This window comes from Coturnix japonica, unplaced genomic scaffold (assembly GCF_054131305.1).
Source record: "Coturnix japonica strain WE unplaced genomic scaffold, WE-NBRP24 Scf040, whole genome shotgun sequence".
Lineage (NCBI taxonomy): Eukaryota > Metazoa > Chordata > Aves > Galliformes > Phasianidae > Coturnix > Coturnix japonica.
The window spans coordinates 3975306-4001102 of NW_028188943.1; the positions used below are offsets into that span (position 1 = coordinate 3975306).

The window sequence follows — 25797 nt, forward strand, 5'->3', positions numbered from 1 at the left end:
CTTTGGTTAAATACAGCAACTTAGCTCTGAACAACAAGTTTTCACCTAGTAAAGGTCTCTGTAGCTCAAATGTAATGACTCTACTTAGGAGAAATTCATTTTCCAGGAAGTTCTTGCCCTTATAATAGTAACAGTGGCAAAACTGGGGACTGAACTCTTGAGTAGTGTGCTAACTCAAATGTCTCCCTTTTCTTTATCACACTTAACATCATATATATACCCTAACATTGTATATATTAAAAAAAAAAACCAAAAACAACCCTGTGCTCTTTTCAAACAGCAAGAGAAAATGAAGCAAAAGTCAAGCTATGTTTTTTATCCCTCAACGTTCAAACACAAATCTGAAGTTTAAAAGTAGAAAATCAACCTCATAAGAAAATAATCTGTTCTACTTAGCAAAAGTAAAACCCAAAAGACAAGCTGGATATTTTGTGGGCAGAAAGGTAGGTAGGTAGGAGTTTTTATTTCTGTGAAAGGTCCTGGTGGCGTTCAACTTTTTTGACATTCTTGCAAATGATGTTAGCTGGTCCATGTCACTTGTTCCACCCTAACCTCAGTCCCAAAACAAAAGGGGAACTCCCTTCTGAACCTTCTTCACTTCATTTCAGATGTCTTATATGCTTGATCTCCAACCCACCCCCCACTCAGGAGAAAGATCCCCCTCTTACACCCTACCATCTTGCCGCATTCTGATGTTGTCATCAGCCTTCAGCTTGTTGTCATCTTTGTACCACTGGCTCTGAACCTCATCGTGTGAAATCTCAGACAAAAGATGCACTCCCATATTCATTCACTTCCACATCTTCCAGTGCTTTAACAATCTTGATATCTCCAGCTGTGAAACAGTAGAGATATATTTGTCAGGGTATTTCCAGAACTGAGTGCAGCATCTTTTCCTTACACATATTTGCATAGAAAATAAGTAGGATTATGTTTTATTCTAAACCATCATCCATTCCTGAGTCATTTCCCTTTTCAACACAGTCAATGCATTATTGCCCGTGAACTTAAAGATAGACTTACTAGCTACAATGGAGCTCCCTGCAAACAGTTTTCATGGAAACCAGAACCTCATTTATTCTAAAAACTTTCAAGCAAAATTAAGGGTAGAAAAACAATAGAACTGACTGAATCTTTAAGGTCATTTAGTTCCAGTCCCCCTGCTATAGGCAGGGACACCTCCCTCCACACCAACTCTTCTCCTCAGGGTCAAGGCTTCTCTCAAATCATTCTCCTCTAAGCCTGTGCCTGTGCTTGGGATTGCCCTGACCCAGGTGCAGGGCCTTGTACTTGGCCACACTCAAGTTCATGAGGCTGCCAAGGGCCCACCTCTCCAGCCTGTCCAGGTCCCTCTGGGTAGCATCCCTTCCCTCTAGCACATCAACAGCACTGCTCAGCTTGGTGTCATCTGCAAACTTGCTGAGGGTTCATTTGATTCTAGTGTCCATGTTGCCTACAAAAATGTTAAATAACACTGGTCCCAACACCACCCTCCACCTGGACACTGAGCTATTGACTGCAGCTCTCTGAGTGTGACCATCCAGACAGTTCCCTATCCTGCAACTGGTCCATCCATCAAAACCATTTTTCTCCAGTTTGGTGACCAGGATGGCATGCAGGACAGGATCAAATGCTCTGCACAGGTCCATGTAGATGATGTCAGTTGCTCTCCCATTATCCACTGATGCTGTTACTCCATCATGAAAGGCCACCAAGTTCGTCAGGCATGGCTCGACCTTGAGGAAGTCATACTGGTTACCACCATCACCTCATCTTTATTTTCCAAACTATGCCAAGGAGAAATAGACAGAACTCTACAGTGTCGTGTCACTACAAACCTGTCTGAATCATTGGCTTCTCTGCATGCTCATCACTAGTCTCTCCTTAGCTTGTGTGCCCACAATGCATGGGGAATGTCAGCCACAAATCTTACCTAGGGGACATCTTTGCTTCAAAATCCTTTGAACATCACACAATCCCTTTTAACTCTCCAGGTCTGCATTTATTTATGTCAGAATCAGACCATATTTCTGTGCTGCTATTTCCCTTTCCTTCTGAAGGGCCTGGATACAACTTGGATTAACCTCAGGAGCAGAGTTCCTGCATAAAACAGCCTGTACTGAAACAGCAACTCAACCTGGTTGCAGACTGAGAGAGAAAATGAGAGTTCACCACCTGTGAATAATGAGACTTCTCTTATTTCCCTGGGAAGTAATGCCCACTTCTTTTACTTTGACAGAGCTCCTTCCCATCTATGAAGGGAAAATATCAAGTCAAATCTACATTAGTCCTTCCATCTCTGCACTGGGCAAAGGCAGCCTTCAGATCTATGCTTAATTCACCCAATTCCCTAGAATTAATGGAACTGTACTTACTGGAACATATGCTGAAGCTTAAGCACAGTGCAGTGTTTTCAACATGTAGGAATGGCTATAGAACATGCATAAATTCTGGCTGACATATGACAGCTTAAAGCACTGCAGAGGACTGTTAACAAGCCCGTTTGGACATCACCTTGAATAAATGATGTTATCCCCAAGTAAGGGAAGGAACAGCTGAGCACCGGGGAGGTACACAAAGGGCCAGAGCAAATTCTCACACTGTCAGGTGCAAAGAAAACTGAGATTTCACCCTAAAACCCAGTTCACAACAAGGCTACAAAATCCTGGCTGAGAATTTCTGAATGCTCACCAGTTGTTTCCAGCTCGAAGGTCATCTTCTGGCCAGCAGCCTCGCAGATGTATTCTCCAGCATCTTTCTTCTCCAGCTGCTCCACAACCAGACGCCGTGTTTTGCCCACAGATTCCATTCTGAACTTTCTGGAGGAGGCAAGCAGTCTTCCATCCTTGAACCATTTTACTCCAGTTGGATCCTGTGCTACTTCACAGCTGAGGGAGGCACTTGCTGCCAGGGCAGCACTCACCTCTTTCTGCACCTGCTCCTGGTTTATAAACACAGGTTTTGGCTCTGAGGGAAGAAAAGAAAAACAGAAGGACTGAAATGAGACCATCTTGCAGGTCTGTATGTACAGGTTGGAACAGGTTTAGGTTACCACTTGTGCCCAAACTAATAGCCTTCACTAGAGAATATCAGCTCTTCTGTTGAAACTAAGTGTCAAATCTAGGCAAGAAAGAACCTAGGAACTGAAGGAACCAAGAGGGTCCTTGAACACCAGTCCCATGGTTGCAAGTCACTATGCAAACATATTGAACCCAAAAGAACATCTGTCCTGCAGGCAACCAAAACCTGAGTTCCTTTTACTTAAGACCCACTGTGAAAAATCAAAACACATAAACATGTGATAGTCAAACCACTGGCTGCCTTTTCATGACCCAGAACAGTACTCCTGGCTTCCTGAACAGACTCCTCATGGCCTCTACCATTGCCACAACTGTGACTGTCGAAGGCACAAAGGAAATCTGCTCACCAACGCAGTCCTTTATTCTTTGTGTGTGATTTGCAGATATCTATCTTACTTTGAGCTCTGGGAATAGTCAGCTCTACCAGGTCTCTTACTGTGAGTAGCAGACTCACCTATCCAGATGCAGCCTCCAACATAAAGGCATAGTAAAAAGGCAGTGTACAACTAGGAGAAGTTCCTGCTTCTCCTGCCACGAAAGGCTGCACGTACAACATGCACTCCAGCCTCACTGCACATACTTATCTTAGTCAAATGTTTCGGTGAACAAGAATTACAGTTTGGGATCTCAGGCACAGGAGAAATTTGAATAATATCTTGAATATTGCTTCCACTGTACATATATCAGTAATTATTATTCTACAGACAGACTGAAACAGGTCTTTGTGCCATACTAAATCCAAATACTTGCTACAAACCCAGGCAGTCAAGTATAGGGAAAAAACCTCAGTACAGACTACTGCACCTGGATCACTGTATAATAGAAACTAGATTTTACTTTACTGTTCTCTGCTGTATTTCAGACAACACCTGTCTTACCTGTGACATGAATCTTGAAGGTGAGTTTCTGGCCAGCAGCCTCGCAGCTGTACTCCCCTGCATCTTTCTTCTCCACCTGGCTCACCACCAGCCGACGCTGTTTGCTCTCTGACTCCACCCTGAACTTCTTGCTCGAGGTGATCAGTTCCCCTCCTTGTACCACTTCACCTCCGTCTTCTCCTGGGCCACCTCGCAGCTCAGCGTGGCATTTTCTGTTGGTGCAGCCTTCACCTCCTTCTGCACCTTCTGCTTGTTGATAAAGGCATCCTCTGCTTCTGGAACTGGAAAACATTGGGTTAAATATACATTAGATATGAACAACTTGTGACTGGAAGACATTAAAAGTTGCTTCTATGTTGTATTGGACCATTTCCTGGAGCAACACTGCTTTACAGTGTTTATCACACATTATAATGCATCCTCAGCACAGTCCCTGTGGTCATCCCATCCCTCTGGGTAGTCTTTACTATCAGCTTGGACTCCTAATTTTCAGATTTCTTCTAATGAAGACAATGACAGATCTTCATCTGTCTGTCTTTTTGATATTGCTTCACTCTGCACTGGGGATCAGCCAAATACAGCTCAATTATGAAGTGAAGACCTCAAAATCAGGAAACCATAGAAATTTAAGAGCAGAAAACCATCTTTTGACTCTACCCTATGGCAATGATATAGCCCTTAATATGGTGAATAGTTGGCCTACATTAGATTTTGTAGCTCGGTTTTATGCATAAAGCATGGTTTTCTACTCTCAGCAACCCCTGATTCTTCAGAGAACTGGCTGAGGTCATCTCCTCTTAATACCTAACACATATAGAAGAAAGTGTTTAAAGCCCACCTTACCCTTTGTGTCAACAAATGGAGTTAGCATCAGAAAGATATCAAGTGTAATTAGTTAGGCATACACACTTCAGTTAAGGGGATTCAGTTAATCACTTTGCTAAGTGGGATCGATTGATACATTGAATCTTTTATTGATTACTTTAATGACTGTTTTATCTGGTTCTCCTTTTACCAACAACTGGTTGCTGAGAGTGTTCATGCTAGTTCCTATTTGAGGCGTGGGAGAACAGATAAACCCTAAATAAATGGGCTTCCATTTCTATTCCATGGTTTGCCCTACAAAAGGCTGTAGAAGTGCAGAATATTTCTGACGCACTTACATCATGGACTTCTCTAGTGCTAGCCAGCTTCTAACAGCAGAGCAATTTTGAATAAGCTTCCTATGCTTGTTTGGGTCCAAGGAAAGATCCCAGGGTCCTGATGCTGATACCAAGTCAGAGGCTCCAAGCATGAATGCAGGACTAGCAGGTGTGAGGGGGATTGACATTGCCTTTTATTTGCAGTGGAGACATGGAAGACCACTCATTCAGATCATTCATGCAAGCATATTCAGGCATACCCAGCTCAGGTGACTGGGAAGGCTCCTGCTCCCCAGCAGTCATGGCAAACCCTTCCATGACCTGTCCCCTATCTCCTTCCTCCCCGCTGTCACTCTGTGAAGCCTTCTGCTGCCATCCCTTTCCCTTCCTTCATGACTTTCTCCTCTGCATGCTGTCTGAATTCTGAGTGGCAGCAGCTGCCCAGGAGGGTAAGTTCAGCTCAAGTTGCTGTGCTGCTGACCGTTGCAGTACGTGCAATCCCAGGATTCACACCACAGCTCTACCACCAGCACTGCAGTCCACTGAAGGTGAGGGAGCAGGGCAGAAAGCCAATGCAAGAATGCAGTTGATACACTCTACATTTGATCTCCCTGCTTGTATTGACTGCAGAAGCATCATTCTCTCCGCCCACCTTCAACAGCCCCTGTTTTGACTGATGATTTTCAGGGGAGGTTCAATTGGATGTTAAGAAAAACTTCTTCTGAAGAGGAATGGTGATGTGGTGGCACAGCTTTGCAGGGAGGTGGTGGGGTCACCATCCCTGGGAGTGTTCAATAACCATGGAGATGTGGCACTGAGGGACGTGGGCAGTGTGCATGGTGGGATGGGGTGAGGCTGGATGTGGGGATCTTTGTGGTCTTTTCCAACCACAATGATTTGATGAAGATCAGAAGGCTTGCTTATTAGCAAGACAACAAACATGGCCTGGACCAACCAGGTGATGCAAAACTTCTCACAAATGCAATGGAGCTTTGGCCCACTTCAAATAAGGATTTCAGCGTGCACCACAAATACTGAGATAATGAGATGGCAGAATCAGCCCTTCTTACTCTAGTTTTCTATAGGTTTCCAAGGTGTGCAGCACTTGTTTCTTTTAAGCAAGAAGGTCTAATCTGCGTCCCACAATGCTCAACACTCAGCACCTAACATTCAACATGTCCTTAAAATGGGATTGTTCTGTGCTACCAGTGGAACCCTGGGGTAGAGGAACCCTGAAAAGCTTTCTGAGTGCAATGGTAAGAGGACAAATTAAGACTCAGGAAGCCATTGCACTTTGGGAGAAGCTAGTAAGATGAGGATTTCTGTGGTGAAAGAGCCAACCACTCCAAGAGTACTCATAATCCCTCCTGACTTTCACACCACATCATTTTGCAGTGAGGGCTGGACTTGCACGTCATGTTACAGTGAGAAATACATGAGAAATACAGCAACAGTAGCTAGGCAAGCACTCTCCACGTATGGCAGAGGAGGACGTATTACATTACCCTGTGCAGCCATGAGCTCATCTGGTCTGAAAGAGAACAGAAAACCTTTGGTTTCTGAGGCAAACAGCTAATAATAGCCCTCAGCTAGCAAAATTCAAGTGTAAAAGCACTACATTTCTGGGTTTTCTCCCTACACCTCTGCAATAAGACGTGGGCTGGCTTTGGCTGCTGAGGATTAACTTGGTTGATTCCAGCTGTTGCCATAGTCTTTCTGTCATTGTTCATATTTCATTTTCTCTGACAGATACCTCCCAAATCTACCCTTTCTGTAATCCACTCTTTGCTGAAACTGCCAGTTTCCTGAGCCAAAAGCATGAGCGACACAACTCACGGGACAGATCCAAAGGCCCCAGAATCACATCCACGTGGTGTGGGAACAGTAAGAGCTGATGGTTTAGAGTCTACACCACAGGCAGCAGAAAAACTGTCTACTACAGGAGCAGAGATACATTGCACACCAGGGACTGAAGGAGCAGAATGCCCCAAGATGGAGAGAGCAAAGACTGCAACCTTTACAAGGGAACAGAACGCAAGCTATGCCCTGCAAGGACACCAGGTCTGTGTGAGCAGAAAAGCAGTAGACTCCCAGTACAGTTGCTCCTCCACAGAGCTGATCAAATGCCAAACCTTGACCAGGATTAAGCTCCAATGTGTTCACTGCCATAAGAAAGAAGAGGAGAAAACAGATTCCCTGTCCTGATCAGCTCAGAATACCAGACGAGAACTGTAAAGTTAACAGAGAACAAGCTGACTTACGAGCAAAAACCAGCAGAGTGCAGCTTCAAATAAAACAGAAGACAAACCCTCGTCATCAGCCAGCTCACTAATGGTCACTCAGAATGCAGCTGATGTGCCCATGCCTATCTGGAGCCTAATTTAAAAATTACTGGATCATGTGCAAAATATACTGACACCAGAGCAATCTCTACTGCAGCTGGAGTGAGAGATCTGCCTCTGTTCTAAACCCTCAGACTAATGAGAAACGGACAATTAGAAAGGTATCAATGGATTCATGACTGGTCATTACATTTACAGAACATGGAACGAATGGTCGTCAACGTGGGATTCAACACCTGCATGCACAACTGAACCTTTTCCCTTATCTTTTTTTCTTCTGATGTCTCTCTACATTTCCAGTAAATCAGAAGGGAACGGCCCTCTAGAACAGGTTGCCCAAGGAGACTGTGGATGCTCCATCCCTGCAGGCATTCAAGGCCAGGCTGGATGTGGTTCTGGGCAGCCTGGGCTGCTGGTTGGCAACCCTGCACATAGGAAGAAGGGGGTTGGAACTGGATGAGCACTGTGGGCCTTTGCAACCCAGGCCATTTATGAGTCTGATTAGTGGCATTTTCCACCTCATTGTGTCATTCAAATTTTGTAACCAGATCTCTTCAAACACCTCCCCTTTTCTCACTCCTTGCATGCCTGGTGTGCTCTTGCACTGTAACCCTGCAGACACCAGCTGACTACAAGAGCTGCACAAGTTACCCTCCTTGCCTATTGTTTGTTGCAGTAATTCATTCCTGGATGGAAAAGCACATGTAGAAAAGTGTTGTTATGACACTAGATGACAAAGAAAGTCCTATAGCCAAAGTGTTTTGCACCAGAGAGGCTGTCAGTTGATCCTCCAAATGCAAGACACACAAAATGAAGCGTTCCTTTATCTCTGGGTTTCCAAGCATTTTCTCACCTCTGACTTTCACTTGGAATGTTGCTTTGTCATCTTTTGTTTCACAGCTGTAGCTCCCTTGGTCTTTCAGGGTCACATTTTTGACCATGAGCTTGCGGTGCGTCCCCTGGGAGATGATGGTTGTCCTCTGGTCCTGCTTCACCTCTGTTTGATCTTTCTTCCATATGAAAGCTCCGCTTGCAGCTGACACCTCACACACCAGCTCCAGGTCTTCAGAAGGACTGACTGATATTTCTGGAGTCGTTTTGGGCTTGTTGACAAAATTAATGGCTTCATCTGAAGAAAAAAAGAGAAAGTGGTTTACATCCTGACTCAGGCTTATTCAGCACAGCATTAAGATACAGTTAGAGCTGATTGTAATGTCTCTGCTCATTACATTTGGGTGATCGAGTTTCACCTCTGGAGGTACTCACATACAAACGTCTGTTTGATTCTCCTGTGTGAGGAAAGAGTAAGTTCTATGCAGACAGTTCTTATTTCTTTTAATCAATTCTGTATTCTGCACATGTTCTTCTGAAGCTAAAAGGAAGGCAGCTAAGTAACGTATTTGCAATACATGAACAAACCTATTTAACACCTTGTCTCTAAGCTAACAAGCAGCGTTTGATGAGAACATCAGTATTTCATGCCCTTCATTCCATCCAGACAGAACCTGCCTGAGGAGCAAGCTGATGGCTGTCAGCTACAGGCAGACCTAGCTTAGTATTGCATTTCTTAGAGCAACAACTGTTGCTTTCATTCACTGAATATAACAAGGCCAATTGCTATGCCAGGCACATTTATGACATCAGTAAATAAATAATTCGTTAAAAATTGTGACAGGAGCCATCTATTTTCTTTTAAAACTAGGTGACCAAAGAAGAACAGTCCCTCTAGAGTCAAGCTGTTAAGAACTAATAGCACCAACCAATATCACATACATAGATTACTTCCCTGCCCTAAGACCATCTTGTGACCATTTGGTGCTCCTAATTAAGCCCTCTTGATGGCTTTTTGTCTGAGCCATGTGACATTTTGTGATAGGAGTTACTGCTAGTGTTCCCTTAACCCTACACCAAAGTAGGAGGTATCCATTCTCAGGGAATCATGCAGGCTTCCTCTGTATTTGATGCTCAGAGACAGTCCCAGAACTTTTTAAATCTTAGCTTAGCTCTCATCCAATAATGTTCATCAAACAGTGTAACTTGTCCCTTGGGGATGCCTTTGTTCTGCATCAACCAGTTCCAATGGAGTCTTCTTGGCTTGTTTTAGATCAGTTTTTCAACAGATAAAGCCAGGGTCTTTGAATTACAAAGTGAAATTGCAGAATGCATGATTCTCAACCAAACAGAACAGGAGGTGAGATGCAGGGTGAATACCTGAGCCAACACCACCTGCAAGCAATCCTTCAATATCTTAGGAATCTCTAGCCCTCCCAAATCCAATGTTGTGCTTGATCTATCATCTCTGCTGAGTTTTTAGCTAGCTGATGGTGAGCATCATGGTAGTGATGGGTGAGCAGTCGGACTAGAGGGTCTTAATCAACCTTAAAGATCCTGTGATCAGAGGAATGTGAATGTGCTGTTAAAGGTCACAAGCGCTGCACTGCAGCATGAGCATACACAGCGAAAGGCTTTCAGTAGAGCTTCAGTTCATAAATGAGGACTGGGTTATGGAAAATTGGCTCAAGATATAAACCAGAAAACAGATCTTAACGCCAGGTTCTGTGAATGCAACCAGCTGAATTTCACAGATCTTGAATTTCAATGACAATTTCTTGTGTTATTTTACCCTCCATCCACCCTGAACAGGAACAGGTCAGTGACAAGCATTACTCCTCCAGGCTTGACCTGACAGTGCTTTACTTGTATTATGAGCTAATGGCTGTGCTTACAGCACCTCAGGGAGACACCTCAGAGATCACAGTGTCCTTCGGGTACAGCAGGAGACACTCAACTCTCCAAATGTGGAGTTTAATTTGTCCAAAGAGGAGACAGGATTCCCATGCTAAGAACTTAGGACCATTTCAGTCATAGGTTTAAAGATGATGTAAATGCTGAGGCAATACATGAACTAGATGAATGAAGCCCAGATGTCAGGGCTCAAGTCGTGACTCCAGCCCCAGCTGGAGCTAAGGCAGTCTCGAATTCATCACAACACAGTTAGATTATTTGCTCATACTGTGGATTTGCATAGGGACAACAGGAAGGTCAGAATTGCTTCAATAGAGCTATGCAATCTTTGTCCTAAATACTGGAAACCCACAGCGTTGGACAAATAAAATGAATTAAGTCTGAAGTGCTTTACATGGATTGTGATCCTATGTTTGCCTCACAAACTTACCTGAGACTTTCCAATCAAAAATCAGAGTGTCATCTCCAATTGTGTAGATGTATGTTCCCTCGTCTTCTTTCGTTACAGCTGAAGCCACAAGCTTATGCAGTTTCCTTTTATCTTCCATTGTGAATTTCTTACTGGTCGTGATTTCTTTGCCATTTTTGTACCACTTCACCATGACATTGGCTTCAGAGGTCTCAGAAACAAATTCAGCTTGTTTTACAGCAACGGCCCTGATTACTCCTCCAGTTGTCTCTTTGATTACGAAGTTTGCCAGTGCTGAAACAAAATATGGACACACAAAATACATATGATGGTAAAGAACTGCAGGGACATTGGTGACCATGAGGCATTCATTTATCATAAGATCAAACGTGCACGTTTAATCCTAGTTCTAATTGCTAGATTCTAATTCAGAAGCTGGCAAATTGGCAGCTTTTATAAACCACGTACCAGATTACCTTATCTCCACAAGTTGAAGGACATACACTGTACAGGGGACAGAGCCAAAGGAAGAAGCCCAAGGCTTCAAGAAAATGTCTAAAATAGGAAAACTGAGGAAAGAATTGGAACAAGCAAACTAGAAGGAAATCAATGGAGGGGGTATCTATTACTGCACTGTAACCCCCTGGCAAACAAATCGAGCCTAAAAGATGGAGATATCACTTAGGACTGAAAAGAAAAACAGAATTCCTTTATGGAAATTAATTGGAGCGCAAAAGTTAGATGATAAAACTGGCCCCTATTAACACACAGTGGAATAATTCACTCCAAAGATTCAAAATCTCACCACTGTCTTAGCCAAAAGTTTAAGCCTAAGTCCACGGTCCTATTTTACTGAGGGTAATTGAGCTTGTTTTCCAACTTCTTGTTAACATATTATTTCAAAACAGCGCACACAACTGAGTTGGGTCTGTTGAGACAGCGCAGTCAGAGCTGCTAAAATCAAAGTCTGGATTATGCATGCATTTGTTCTGCAGTTCCAAGAACACGCATGTATAATACAAATTCAACAACGTTCTACAGAATGCCTGTATTTAGGAGCTCGAGAGCCAGCTGATGTACACTGGGATGACTGAGATCCTGTCAATACATTTAACTCCATCCTATCATACAGTCAAATTTCATTCATTTTTTCAGGAACTGTCTCTTATCATTGTAGTCCCCTCACCACTGCTGGATGTGAGCCCAACCACACAAAAGCAGCTGCTGGTTTTCACTGCAGATACTGCAGTAAGGAGAAACAGCCTCCGGACTGGACCAGCTGAGCGTGGCCCTACCAGGATTTGCTCCAAAGGTCTTATTACCAGTAGTGCTTCCTGATGAAATACATGGGGGTCCTCCTTTGATTCCAACCCCAACCCACCCCACCATGCCCCCTGATAACATCCATCAGGGCCACATCTCGACAGCTCCTGAACACCTCCAGGGATCCCACCACCTCCCTGGGCAGCCTGTGCCAGTTAATTCTGTGGGCAGACCTGCCAGTATGAAATATTATGCTAACATGACAAAGAGAGAGAAGAAAAGCAAAATTAAGACTAGCTGACAAGCCTTGGCAGGAAGTTCTGCTCTCCATCAATTTAGTCCCTGTGACTCTTCACAGGTGTTTCCTACATTTGGGATCACTGCTACAAAAAGAGCTGTTGACATCATCTCTTGTGGCCACCCTGACAGAAGAGCAGGAAGGCTGGGATGCTCTTTTTCCTATCTTTCCCTTGATTTCCTCTATATCTTAGGGACGAATCACAGGACACAACAGAGAAATCAAATGGCTCTACAAAGCAGATTGGCCAGTTCAAGTCAAAACAGCCACTGAAAACACCCCAGATGCTGTCTGACAACAGCTGGACTGTCGGGGAGTCAGGTGAATGCAGTCTGCTGGCCCTGGGCAGGAAGAGCACAGCCCAGACTGTCACATACCTTTCAGTGAAAGCTGATAGAGCATTTTATCCCCCTCACAGAAGCACTGACAACTTCCAGCATCATCCATTGAGACGCTGTGAATTTTCAGGGTGTGTTTCTTCCCCACAATGTGCAGTTCATATTTTTCACTGGCCTTGAGCTCCTTCCCATCCTTCATCCACTCCACAGTAGCACCTGTGTCTGAAAGCTCAGCCTGCAGTTTGGCTTCCTCACGCAGCTGAGCGGAGATCTTTTCTACATCTTTGCACTTATTGGTAAATCTCACTGCAGCACCTGTCAGGAGCAAAGGCCGCGTTATTTCAATTTATATCAGGCTAATGTGGTCAATGTTTGCTGCAACATCTCTGAAAAAGTATCACCTTCTGTTCCTGCACTCATCATTGTGTCAGTGCTGAGCAATTCAAGATATTTCATTTGGTCTTCTTGCCGGATTTACTAAGTAAAAATCAACCAAACATCTCCTTCTACTGATTAAGAATGCTCTAAACATGCTTCTGCAGAGGTTTCCACCCAATGACAAACAGGAACTCCCATCATGAATGTTTATTTGTTCTACTTTGTCATGCAAAGCTGATTGACAGAGATACTATTGTAACGATTGCTCCCCTACTTCTAACCCATTCCAGCACAATCAGAAAAGCTGTCTGAACCTGGAGCTGAAAGTACTGCTCTATGGTGATGCAGTGGTAAACCTGCTGACTGAATGCACTGGCCAATAGCTGTGAACTGCAGACGTTCATCAGCTGGCATGAAGCAATCTGGTTCAGATACCAAGCAGCTGGGTAGATTGGCTTACCCTACACTCAGTGCTATCATGTTTAGGTCATTACCAGGACTCACGTCAGTCCATGGGATGCAGTTTCAGGTATTTGGTACAGTCAGTGAATGCCTGCAGCCCCAGTTCTAATCATCAGATCACAGCAACTATGCCTTGACTGTAAGAGGAAAGGAGATGGATCAAAGCAAATACCTCTCACTCTCATCTTGGTACTGACATCAACATTTTTGGCAACAAATTTCACTTCTGCTCCATCATCGTTCTTGGTGACGTTCTTTATGATTAGGCTGTGAGTAGTTTGGGTTCTCTTGATGATCCAGGTCTCGCTTTCCTGTAAGACTTTACCACTGAGGTACCAAGTGCCGCAACACGTTGTTGTAAGGTCAATAGTAAACATGGCATCCCCTCCAGGTACAGCTTCACCAGTTGTTAGGGGGGATTTCACAGCCAGGACTGGTTCTGAGGAAGAACAACATGGATGTCTTAATGCTCTTGAGATGCAAGTCTGGTATCTCAATTAGAAATGGAAGATTAAATCATAGGTACATTTCTACTTCTCCCTCTGCATGAGTGCTGGAAGAAGCACTTCTATGCTTAAGATCTGTTACAGAAAGTTCTGCCTCTTGCACATGTGAGATATCAAAAGATAAGGATATTCATGTCTCTGTCACAGAAACAGAACTTGTATCACTTCAGTGGTAGCTGGAGGTTGATAGGAGATAGGAGAACTAGGAATAAAGGAAAGCCTTTGGTGTGTTAATGCACTACTATCCTTAAAGTCAAAGGAAACATCTTTAGGGAACTAACACAGCTGCTCATGGGGTTTTTGTGCTTACCAAGGTGCACGCCCCCTGGGAATTCCAGATACAGGCTCTGTCAATGCGCATTGACTGCAGACACTTGGAACTGATCATCAGCCTCTGCAGACAGATTTACAGCCCCTGCACAGCTCTATATAACAGTCTTATAGAACTACCTCTAGTAGAAGCAATCTCCACACAGAGATCCTTTCCCAGCACACTCCGACACGGGGGGGGGGGGGGAAATCGGGGAGAGGGCCACATACATACACAGCGCCGGGGGGGGGCCCATAACTGACCCCCACCCATCCTTTAAAGGGGTGGGGGGTCCGTTTTAATGGGGGGGAGCCGAGACCACCTTCACCCCCCCCCCATCCCCACCCCATCCTTTAAAAGGGGGGTGTCCATTTTGGTGGGGGGGGGGCAGTGACAATCCCCCCCACACCCCATCGTTTAAAGGAGGGGGGGTCCGAGACCACCCCCCCACACCCCATCTTTTAAGGGGGGGGTCAGGGGCTCATGGGGGGCAGCACAACGTGCACAACATTGGGGGGGGGGGGGCTTTAAAAGGGGGGGATTACAAAAAGCACAGCTCTCAACTATAGATGGGATTGGGGGGGGCTCAATCGATGGGGGGGGCCCCTTCATGCAGGGGGGGCACAGCGTAAGGCAGCGGCTTTGAGGGGGGGGGTTGGGGCTGTTTGGCACTGGGGGGGGTTATTGGGTGCCCCACCCCACCCCCCCCACACACAATGGGGTGTTAATGTGGGGGGGGGGGCTTAGATCAGTTGCGTTCCCTATAGCGCCGCCCCCCCCCCCATTAACCCCCTTCTTTATCCCCACGGCTGAGCCCCCCCCCCCCCACAGCGCCCCATTCATCTTTATGGGGGGGGGGGGGGGGTTTGGCACACGACCCCGCCGCGGCTTACGGCACATCGTCGACACCCCCCCCCATAACCACACCCGGGGGGAGGGGGCAATGTGAGGAGGGGGGGGTGGTTCCGGAGTTGGGGGGTGGGGGTGAGCAAAGCGCAATATAGGGGGGCGGGGGGGGTCCTATAACTGGAGGGCAGCGGCTGCACAAAGAGCCCGCGGGGGTCGGAGAGCAGCACTTTGGCTGGGGGGGGGGTCCACGGGGTCCGGGGGTAATGCTGCCCCACCCCCTCCCCCACCCCCCACTGCCGACCCCCCCCCGCGTTGCCCCCCCGCCCCAACATCAGCTCCTGCGGCAGCTCCTCGTCGCTCTCCTCCTCCTCTTCCTCGTCTGGGGGGTCAATATGTGGGGGGGGGGGTCCCATCGGGCAGCGGCAGCTCCGCCGGCTCCGATTGGCTGAGCCGCAGTGCGCGGGAGCGGCTGTTGTGTGCCGGTCGGTGGAGGGGCGGCTCTTCATGGAGCTGCCCCGCAGCCAACAACAGCCTGAATGAGATCCTGGAGTCCCAGACGCTGGAGGATGAGCTGGGAAAGAGCAGAGGCTCCCCACAGAAGGGCAAATCACGTCTGATAACGTGAGTGTGGAGCACAGCCAGCCCCTTCCTCACATGTGTGGGGCTTCCATGTTCCTCTGTGCCCATTGCAATGTGCCACCCCAATCCTGCTGCCCAGCCAGGAGTGGATGGGATGAGCAGGTTGGGATGCACAGAGCAGTGCTCAGACATTGCTGGGACATTTGTGCACTGCTGTTGAGCTTCCCTTTGTGCAGCAGGGGAGAGGATGGAGGTTTACAGGTGGATGGTTGTTCTTTCTATGGCATTGCACAGGTGGTAGAACCTTGTCCATTCCCAAACTTATTCCAGGGCATGCGGGAATTTGTGCAGTTGTAGTTCCTGAACTGTGCTATGTAAAACCCTCCTGTAAATGGGGATGTTTTGTAATGCCTACTGGGGCTGCAGGCAGCATTGCCTTCCTCCTTAGGGGGCAGGTTTAATCACAAACCTCCCTATTTCCTATCACAAACGTCCTACAAACCATGTCTGGGCAGTGCTGTCTCGGCCTGGATCTCAGCTCCTGAGACTGTCAGATGTGAAGCAGCAGCAGCTGGGACAGGGCTGGCTCTGTGTGCCCTCTGTGGGTCTGTGGGCACAGAGTGGGGCAGAGGGATGACTGTGAGAGGGAGGAATTGCCCAGCCACTAGAAAGAGGAAATCAGCTGAAAAGGGGAGATTTGAGAAGCACTGAGGCTGTGGCTGCTTTGACAGTAAGAAGAAACCAAGCTGTCACTGTGCAGATGGGAACTCCAGTAGGAGAGCTGTGGTGGCTTTACAGATGGCAGACAGCAGCTGGAGTGTAGAGCCAAGGGTAGGGGGGGGATCTTCCTCTTAGCAATGCCATGCAAAGAATGATGCAGACTCCTGCAGGGTCGGCTTTGCTGTGTGACCCTGGGTGGAAGCAGCTGGAAGGTCTCAGCCCTTCTGCGTTATCCCAGGAGCTGGGGCAGTGCTCGGTCTCATCCCACCTCTGCTAATAGCAAATGCAGAATCCCTTATCTGAGTGCCCTTTTCTCTCATGTAGAGTCACCAACCCTGGGAAGTTCACAAAAAGTTTGGGTGTTGTGTTGAGGGATGTGATTTAACTGGGAAGTATTGGTGATGGTTGGACTGGATGATCATAAGATCATCCAGATCATAAGATCTGAGATCATAAGATCATAAGATCATCCAGGTCTTTTCCAACCTTGAAAATTCTATGGAGTTGTAGCAGATTGTGGGGGTGTAGGTGTGGTATATATATGTACACAGATGGGAATATCCGTATGGAAAAGATAGATCCATGTGTGTTCTGGGCTGCACTGAAAAAGGGGTGGCCAGCAGGAGAGGGAGGTGATTGTCCCCTCCTGCTCAGCTCTTGTGAGGCCATATTTGCAGCACTGTGTCCAGGCCTGGGAAGGATGTGGAGCTGTTGGGGGGGGGGTCCAGAGGAGGGCCACTGTGATGATCAGAGGGCTGGAGCAGCTCTCCTATGAGGAAAGGTGGAGGGATCTGGGCTTGTTTAGCCTGGAGAAGAGAAGGCGGCGGGGAGACCTCATTGTGGCCTTTCAGTACTTGAAGGGAGCGTATAAACAGGAGGGGGAATGGCTGTTTATGAGGGTGGATAATGATAGGACAAGGGGGAATGGTTTAAAACTGAGACTGGGGAGGTATAGGTTGGATCTTAGGTAGATGTTTTTTGCTCAGAGGGTGGTGACGCACTGGAACAGGTTGCCCAAGGAGGTTGTGGATGCCCCATTCAAGGCCTGCAGGCATTCAAGGCCAGGTTGGATGGGCTCTGTCCATGAGCATTGACTGCAGACACTTGGAACTGATCATCACCCTCTGCAGACAGATTTACAGCCCCTGCACAGCTCTATATAACAGTCTTATAGAACTACCTCTAGTAGAAGCAATCTCCACACAGAGATCTTTTCCCAGCACCCCTTTGTGACGTCATAACGCCCCTTTGTGACATCATAACACCCCTTTGTGACATCATAATGCACCTTTCTGATGTCATAATGCCCCTTTCTGACGTCATAATGACCCATTGTGATGTCTTAATGCCCCTTTCTGATGTCTTAATGCTCTTTTGTGATGTCACAATACCCCTTTGTGATGTCATAACACCCCTTTGTGACGTCATAATGCCCCTTTCAGACGTCATAATGACCCTTTTTGACGTCATAATTCCCCTTTGTGATGTCATAATGCTTCTTTGTGATGTCATAATGCTACTTTGTGACGTCATAATGCTCTTTGAGACGCCATAATGCTCCTTTGTGATGTCATAATGCTCCTTTGTGATTCATAATGCCCTTTGTGATGTCATAATGCCCTTTCTGACGTCATAATGCCCCTTTGTGGTGTCATAATGCTTCTTTGTGAGGTATTTGTGGTGCCATTGATAATGAAGTGTGATGAACTGGAAGGCTTTCAGTAGAATTGCAGCCCTAACATAAACAATGACTTGAACTCTGGAATTCTGTGTAAAATCATTAGCTAGCTTGTGGTCCGGGTCTTGAAACCAAAGGCTGTGAGGTGCTGCTCTTGTTGACACAGGCTGTGAAAGATGACTTGAACTCTAAGAGTAATTTCCCTTCTGCTCTTGATAGGAACGTCATATCAACAATTAGAATATTAAGAAGATAATATAAAAGTTTGTGCTGCTGGACTGAGGACTTCCATTAGCTGTTAGCCATAGTTTGGAACTTGCAAAGCAATCATATTGGAGCCTTGCTGGGCAACCTGCTCCAGTGTCTCACCACACCCACAGTAAAGCATTTCTTCCTAATATCCAATCCTAATCTACCTTCTTCCCATGTAAAGCCATTTCCCCTCATTCTGTTGCTACCTGCCCTTATGAAAAGTCCCTCCCCAGCCTTCCCTGTAGGCCCTCTTCAGATACTGGAAGGCCACTCTAAGGTCTCCTTGGAGTCTTCTCCAGGCTGAAGAGCCCCATCTCTCTCAGCCTGTGCACATAGTAGAGGTGCTTTCAGCCCTCTCTGATCACCTTCATGGCCCTCCTCTGGACCTGCCTGAACATCTCCAAGTCCTTCTTGTGTTGAGGGCTCCAGAACTGCGTGCAGTGCTCCAGATGGGGTTTCAATGAGAGGAGTGTGGAAGGGGCAGCACCACCTCCCTCGACCTGCTGGTCATGCTTCTGTGCTTTAAGCTTATGCTTTAAGGTCCTATATGCTTTAAGGTTTAGATAGTGCAGTCGCCTCACCTCTTCAGGTTTATCTGTGAAGGTCCCTTCCAAGTGAACCGTGCTGATCCAGACAGTTCGGATTGCTCATTAAAATGTTTTAGTAAGTTGGGCTGGTCCTACGAAGCAGTATGACTGCAGTAAGCAGTGTACATGGTGCGCTGTGAGTACTGCACACATTCCTCTTGGCAGCTTGTGGAACAGAAATTGTGCATTGTTTGGATTGTGTAAGTATTCCTGTTGGTCTCTTGTGATGCTTACCTTCTTAGAGCACCTTTCCTCGTTTGGCTCTACATATTTTGCTACCTTACTTGTTCTGTTTGGCTTAGCAGGGAAGGTCTTCTTCTGAAGCATCCTCAGTCTTGGTCTGGGCAGCATACTTAGAAATGACATGGACGTTACATGAGTGGGTGGTCAAAGGGGGGAAGAACTCACCTTTCTGATCTGTTTCCTTTTAGAACACAGTCCTGGAGAGGATTTGCTTTCCTTGTTTCCTGGAGACTTGGATTCTTAGATGGTTTTGACTGCAGCTATTTCTGATGTTAATTCCTTTTTCTGTACTTTAGTAGCCAAGTGCAAGTGGAGTGCTTTGGAAATTGTCTGAAGTTGCCAGGTTGCGTGTGATCACATATGTAACGTGGAGTTATGTGTGGTGCCAGTGATAATTAAGTGTGATGAATTTGAAGGCTTTCAGTACAATTTCAGCCCTAATGTAAACAGTGACTTGAACTCTGGAATTCTGTGTAAAATCATTAGCTAGCTTGTGGTCCGGGTCTTGAAACCAAAGGCTGTGAGGTGCTGCTCTTGTTGACACAGGCTGTGAAAGATGACTTGAGCTCTAAGAGTAATTTCCCTTCTGCTCTTGATAGGAACATCATATCAACAATTAGAATATTAAGAAGATAATATAAAAGTTTGTGCTGCTGGCCTGTGGACTTCCATTAGCTGTTAGCCATAGTTTGGAACTTGCAAAGCAATCTTATTTAGACTTTGGTGTTGAAATCTTCTGATGAAATCCTCCTTCTAATTCTGCAAAAGAATCTCGATGGAACATTTCTGTCTGAAAAGGCTCTGGCATATGAAGATGTGCCAGACTGCAGCCATGTGCCAGATGCGTTTGGATCCATGGAATTTTCTGATGTAGCTTCAGTGTTTGAAGAATCTCCACTCGATCTAAATACTCAGAAAACAAAGCAGGTGTGTGAAGATGTACAGCTAGTTTCTTACAGAAAAAATACAGCTCTTAATCTAGAAATCTGCTTCTCATTGTATCTAGTGCTTACTCCATATTTAAGTATCTAGTGGACCTTGACCAAAGGAAGATAAAGATAGAGCAAAGAAGTATGTTAAGCATAAATTTTGTTGCCTTCTACCTGTAGGCCATGGTTGGTTTGACGTGATCCCTAACTCCAGTGTTTGGTTTGCACAGAAACAGCAAGCAAGGGAACAAGTAAAGGAGTCAGTGAGGATTTTAAAACACAATGGGAAGAGATAAGGCACAGTTAATAAGATTCTGGAGTTAGGCTGGAGGTAGGCAGAGGTTGAAAGGTACCAAAAGAAATTCAATCTTACTGTGTTGGACAAAAAAATCCACTGTGATATTATTCAAATTTTTAACTAAACCAAGTGATAATTCATATTTATGTTTAGATAAGCTGGTGAGGGTTAATCCTCAATGGAGAATTGAGATGAACAAATCAAAAAATGGCGTTTGACAGTCTATAAGAAACGAACTTATTCTAGGAGAGAATCAGAGTTTTCAACTGTTTTGTTCAATAGCCAAATAATGTATGATATTTTTATAAGCATTGTGTTTGACCTTCTCAGCTGTTAGAATTTCTTTGACAGTAACTTCTCCGGCTGTGATCAGAAAACCTTTTGTTCCATCTCTGGCAGCATTCGAGGCATGATACTCAACTGGGTGATATGGAATTCACACTGTCAACTCCAGTGACAAGAAAAGTGGCATCTAAGAAGCGTGCAAACACAGAGAATGTTGATGCAGAGTCAGCGTTAAGAAATGAGCTGCCCTTTGCATTTCCTGCTTCAAAGGCCTTCTTTTCGAAGAGCCAGACAGAGAAGCAAGTAGAAGGCATATCCTTTCAGGCGCCTACTTCCAAAGGTATGTTGTATCTAACAAATGGAAACCTAGAACATGTGTAGCTTAGGAATTTTTTACTTTAAATATGAATGCAATACTTGTAGGTCCTAAAATTCTGAAAGGTTTCAGTGTGGGGTTTATTTGGTCACAGCACATACAGCTGCCATCCTGTACATCTGACAGTGTACTGCAAGCGGTTTAACCATATATCAGGGCACGGTACATGTCTGTTAATGATAGAAGTTCTCACAGTTTCACAAGGAGCATGCCTTGAGATGCATTCAGATAATGAGATAAGTGCTGTGTTCCTAAAACTAGCATGTGTCTCCACTCTCCATCGAGATCTAGTAGATAATTTCTTTAACAATTATGATGAGGGTTTTGTTTTGTTTTTATTTTTTTCTGGGCTATTATTTTGAGTGAAAGAAAAGGGTATGCTTTTATTTAAGCGAGCTTTTGATTGCATCATGCTTCTAAATTAAATGTAACCTACTGGATTCCTCATGATAGCATACGAGTACTTGCGTGTATCTGTTCTCCCTAATAGAGGGAGAAGAGACTCAGTGAACCTGGACAGTGTTACCCAGGGTTGTGAGAACAGCTAAATGATTGTTGAGAACTGGTCAACTCGTGAGCCTGAGACCTGGCATCCTCCATCCTAGGGTGGAACTTTACTGGAGCACGTGGGTGCCACAGCAACAAAAGGGCTGTGTATAATAGACTGAGAGTTTGCTGAGTTTCTTGGTTGACAGAAAGCACAACTAACTCAGCAGCAAGTGACGTATTTGGGATAGGAGATGACAGCTGGACTTTGAACCTTAAGGACTGCCAAGAAAGAAGCCATCTGCTCAACCCCTGAGCTGCAAACTGCCAAGGAACTCCATACGTTGCCAGGAATGACAGGAGGGTGCCGACCATGGATACACAGCTACGGACTGATGGTAAACTTGAAACAGCTTGAAGTGAGTAAGGGATATCCAGGGTGCACTGGTGCTCAATATTCAAGAAGCCCATCAATCTACACTGGGCCAAAGGATACCAGTTTTAATATCTCATGCAGTGTTTACTGTATTGGAGGCAAAAGGGGGACATTGGCTTTCACCCCAAAGATTCCCGAAATACCAGGCCATCCTGGTAGAGCAGGGTGATATAGAAATAATTGTAACTACTATTGCCAACCCAGTATCTTTCCTTAGCGGAACTCCCCTGGTGGAGAACCAGGATGACATCACTGCTTTGAAACAACTGATGCTGCACATTACATCCAGTCGGTCGGAGCTGAAGGACGAACCCTTAGAAGATGCAGAAGACGCCTGGTTTACCAGCAGCTGCAGTTTTGTGAGACAAGGAGGCTGTAAGGCAGGACATGCAGTAACTGCTACTGAGCAGGGAATGGAAGCACAACCATCAGCCGTGGGGACTACCCCTCAGAAGGCTGAAATAACTGCCTTGACGAGAGCCTTAATGATATGGACAGATGCTAACTATGTGTTTGGGGTGTCACACGCTCATAGTACCATCTGAAAAGAGCAAGGATTGCTCACACACAAGGAAAAGAGCATGATGTAAATGTACCAAGGGCTATTCTATGTTGTAGGGCACAGTTCTCTATCCAGGCCGAAGTCTGTGTGGGTATCTCCTCTATCCACAAAGCTGCTCACACTGCAGGACGCACAGGCTGCGAGGAGAGGCCAGAGCAGCTCTCCCACTGTGACATGGAGCAGCAGGATACAAGTAAAGGAAGGCCCCGCAGCTGTACTGGGAAGATTCCACACAGTCATCAATTTTTCATCTGAAAGGTAAAGAGGAATTCCCTTTTCTGCCCCTATCATCATTGGTCGGGTGAGTAGCAATGATGCCCGGTGTGCTTCCATCAATGGAGCAGAATAGGCGGAAGGCTGGGGTGCAGGCTGACCTCTGCTGAGGTGAGTGGGGGCTCAGGGTGTTGCTCAGTGGTAGATTTGTTCACACTGAGCTCTAACAGGAAACTTGCTCAACATCGAAGGCCTTGCAAAAGTCTGGCTGAGTGATGTCAGTTGCTTTTCCTTTCCCTACTGATGCTGTCACTCCACTGTAGAAGGCCACCAAAGCGACCAGGCTGCATGTCTCCGTTTCTGCTGTTTCTCCATTTCCTTCTTGTTGCTCCCTGTAACCAGCAGGTTCAGCCATGCTGCTTTCCTGCCTCCTCTGCTGTGTTTCGTGTGGTCGGGATGGAGCTCAGAGCTCCAGCTCTGAGAAAGGTTTTCTGAGAAAGTTACCATCTCTTTTCCATTCCTTTACCCCTAAAAACAGTTTTCCAGTGTCTCTCATGCAAGAATTCTTTGAACAGCCTGCAGCTGACTCTCCTGAAGCTCAGGGTCCTGACTTTGCTTTTTGCCAGGCCTGCATTCCTTGAGATGAGGAACTCTAGGAGGGCATGGTCACTACAGCCCTGACCACCTCCAGTCTTAACCCCTGCTGTGCACCATGTCCAGTAATGCTTCCCTTCTGCTTGGTGTGCTTAATGCTTGGCCCACAAAGTTATTGTCAGTGCACTCCAGCAGGCTCTCAGACAGCTTGCAGCAACTGGGATTGGTGCTGGGTGGTTGCTGGGAGGTGTCTCAGCAGAAAAGCTGGGCTGGGGTGGGCGTGCTGTGTCAGTCCTCATCGCAGCTGGCAGAGAGAGTTAGAGGAGGGTGATGGGTGCTGCCTGCTCTCAGTGCTGCTGCACTGAATTTGGGGCACAGCAGCACACTGGTGAGTGAGCTGGGAGGGAGACGGACTGCTGCTGTGCATGGCTAGGCCAGAGCTGGAGGACTGTCAAACATGTGAGTCATGCTGGTGCAGCCATTGCAGCTGCAGCAGGAGTAGAAGACAAAGAGGTTTTGTAGAGGACAGAGGGTGGTGATTCATGGTTTGATGTCCAGGTGGAGGCCGATAACAAGTGGTGTCATCCAGGAGTCTGTCTTGGGACCAGTGCTTTTTTACATGGTTATCAGAGACACCAATGATGCAATGGAGTGCACCCTCTGCTGTTTGCTGAGTGGTGCGGCTGACGCAGTGGAAGGAAGGGATGCCATTCAGTGGGAGCTCAACCGAGAGGTTGGCCTAGGTGAATCTAATGAGGTTCAACACAGCAAAGTGCAAGGTTTTGCACTGGGGCTGGAGGAATCCCAGGCATTTCTACAGCCTGGGAGGAGCAGTCCTTAAGAGAAGCCCCGCAGAGAAGGACCTGGGGGTCCTGGTGGATGAAAAACAGAACGTGAGCCATCAGCGTGCTCTTGCAGCTCAGAGAGCAAATGGTCCCCTGGGCTCCATCAGAAGAGGGGATGGCCAGCAGGGACAGGGAGGTGATTGATCTTCATGATCCTTGAGGTCCCTTCCAACCCGGGCCATTCTATGATTCTGTGATTACACATGCTGTCAGAAATAACGGCAGCTGTACAGAAGCTGGATATATTTTGGGACAGTTCTTGTAACCAGCTGATTTTAAGACCTTGCCCGAGTCAAGAGTCTTAATTGCATGTCAGAAGAAAGCTGGTAAAGTGGCTATTGCTCATTCTTTTTCATTTGCTGATTCTTTCTTTCGGGTTCCTTTTCCAAAGGAGATTCTGGTGATGGAAACAATTGAAGAAAGAACAAAAGCAGCTCTTGCCAAGAGTGCTTGAAGTCCCTGTGGAGAGAAGCAAAGAACTTGGGCTTCCTCTGGGATGCTCCCCACCATGTCTCAGGAAGGAGACAACTGCTGTTCCACTTTCTGCTCTGTGTGTGGAAAGGTACGTCTGGGTTTCTTCTGCTTGTTTATTCTTTCTTTTTCGGGCTTTGAAGGAGAAGGGGTGGAGCAACGGGAGACTCACTGGTCATTTGTTACCTCAAGAACAGGATGGATTCTGCATTGACTGTGAAAAACCTGGGCTAGTAGCATGGGCATGTTTCAGGCTGGACTTTTCTTTTCCTTCTTGGTTTCCTTTTGGCTACAGGGAGACAGCTGTCTAAAGGTGTGTTTTCATACCCACTCTCCAAAACCATGTTTCATTGTTGCAGGTGGTTCAGTGTGCTCTTGCAGGGTAGATGCTGTAGTTTGCTGTAGAATCTGAATGGTTTCTGTTGTTACGGGAGGACTGGGAGGAGGTAGTGAGAAGAGAATTCAATGCCTGAGGTGTATCTTAGTGAGAAATGTTGGCATGAGGTGCTGAAAGTCTTGAGCTGTCAAAGGCCAGTGAGGCTCAGACTCCTTAACCTGCTGGAGCAGGGTGGAAGCAAGGAGTGGGCACTGCCCTCCCACAAGCTGCACTTGGTTCTGGTCTGCCAGGTCTGTGCTGGCCTGGATTTCTTCTGAGAAGTTTGTTGGAGCTGCTTGGAGTAGTGAAGGGTGGGGAAGAAGTGCTGCTCAAGAGCTAAGGCTCTGCATGATCATCTTGGATGGTTTTAACCATGATATCTGAAGACATAGTTTCCATCAGAATGATCCCAACATTGTGCGAGTGTCTCAGATGTATGAGAGCACCCGCCTCCTCCAGCTGAGCCATAGGAAAGCTAACTGTGCCCAGTAATTACAGCTTCTGCAGATTGAATATGCTTCCAAGTGTTTTCCTTAGTGATCAATAATGTCCCAGCACTCTGAGATTCCATTTCTGGCACAGTCTGGAGCATCTCTGCAATCCTTGGGTGCTGGAGGGCACGTGGTGAGTGCGTGGACAGGGTGGCACAAACGCGTGCGTGTGCTGAGGAGTTGGGTTGCACACAGGTGCACACAAAGGGGTGTTTGTGGAAGGTGTATGCACGTACGTGTTCCCAGGGGTGGTTGGCACACGTCTGTGAATGCAAAGGAGGGCACACGATGCAGTGCGTGCATGGGGGTGTGCAAAGCAGGCAGGGTGGTGAATGGGTGTGCGTTTGCACATGGATAGGGGAAGGCTGGGGTTACA

At 46.4% G+C, this 25797-nt stretch overlaps 1 protein-coding gene across 1 annotated transcript; it reads right to left on the reverse strand.

The window, feature by feature from the left end:
* Positions 1-3964: 3964 nt before the first annotated feature.
* LOC146753051 (obscurin-like protein 1) lies at positions 3965-15051 on the reverse strand. Its single transcript, XM_085531078.1, has 5 exons — positions 15045-15051; positions 12535-12810; positions 10618-10890; positions 8296-8571; positions 3965-4239 (listed from the first exon to the last, which is right to left on the reverse strand). Exons 1-5 carry the CDS (start codon positions 15049-15051, stop codon positions 4100-4102), a joined length of 972 nt encoding a protein of 323 aa, XP_085387204.1. The 3' UTR covers positions 3965-4099.
* Positions 15052-25797: the final 10746 nt, after the last annotated feature.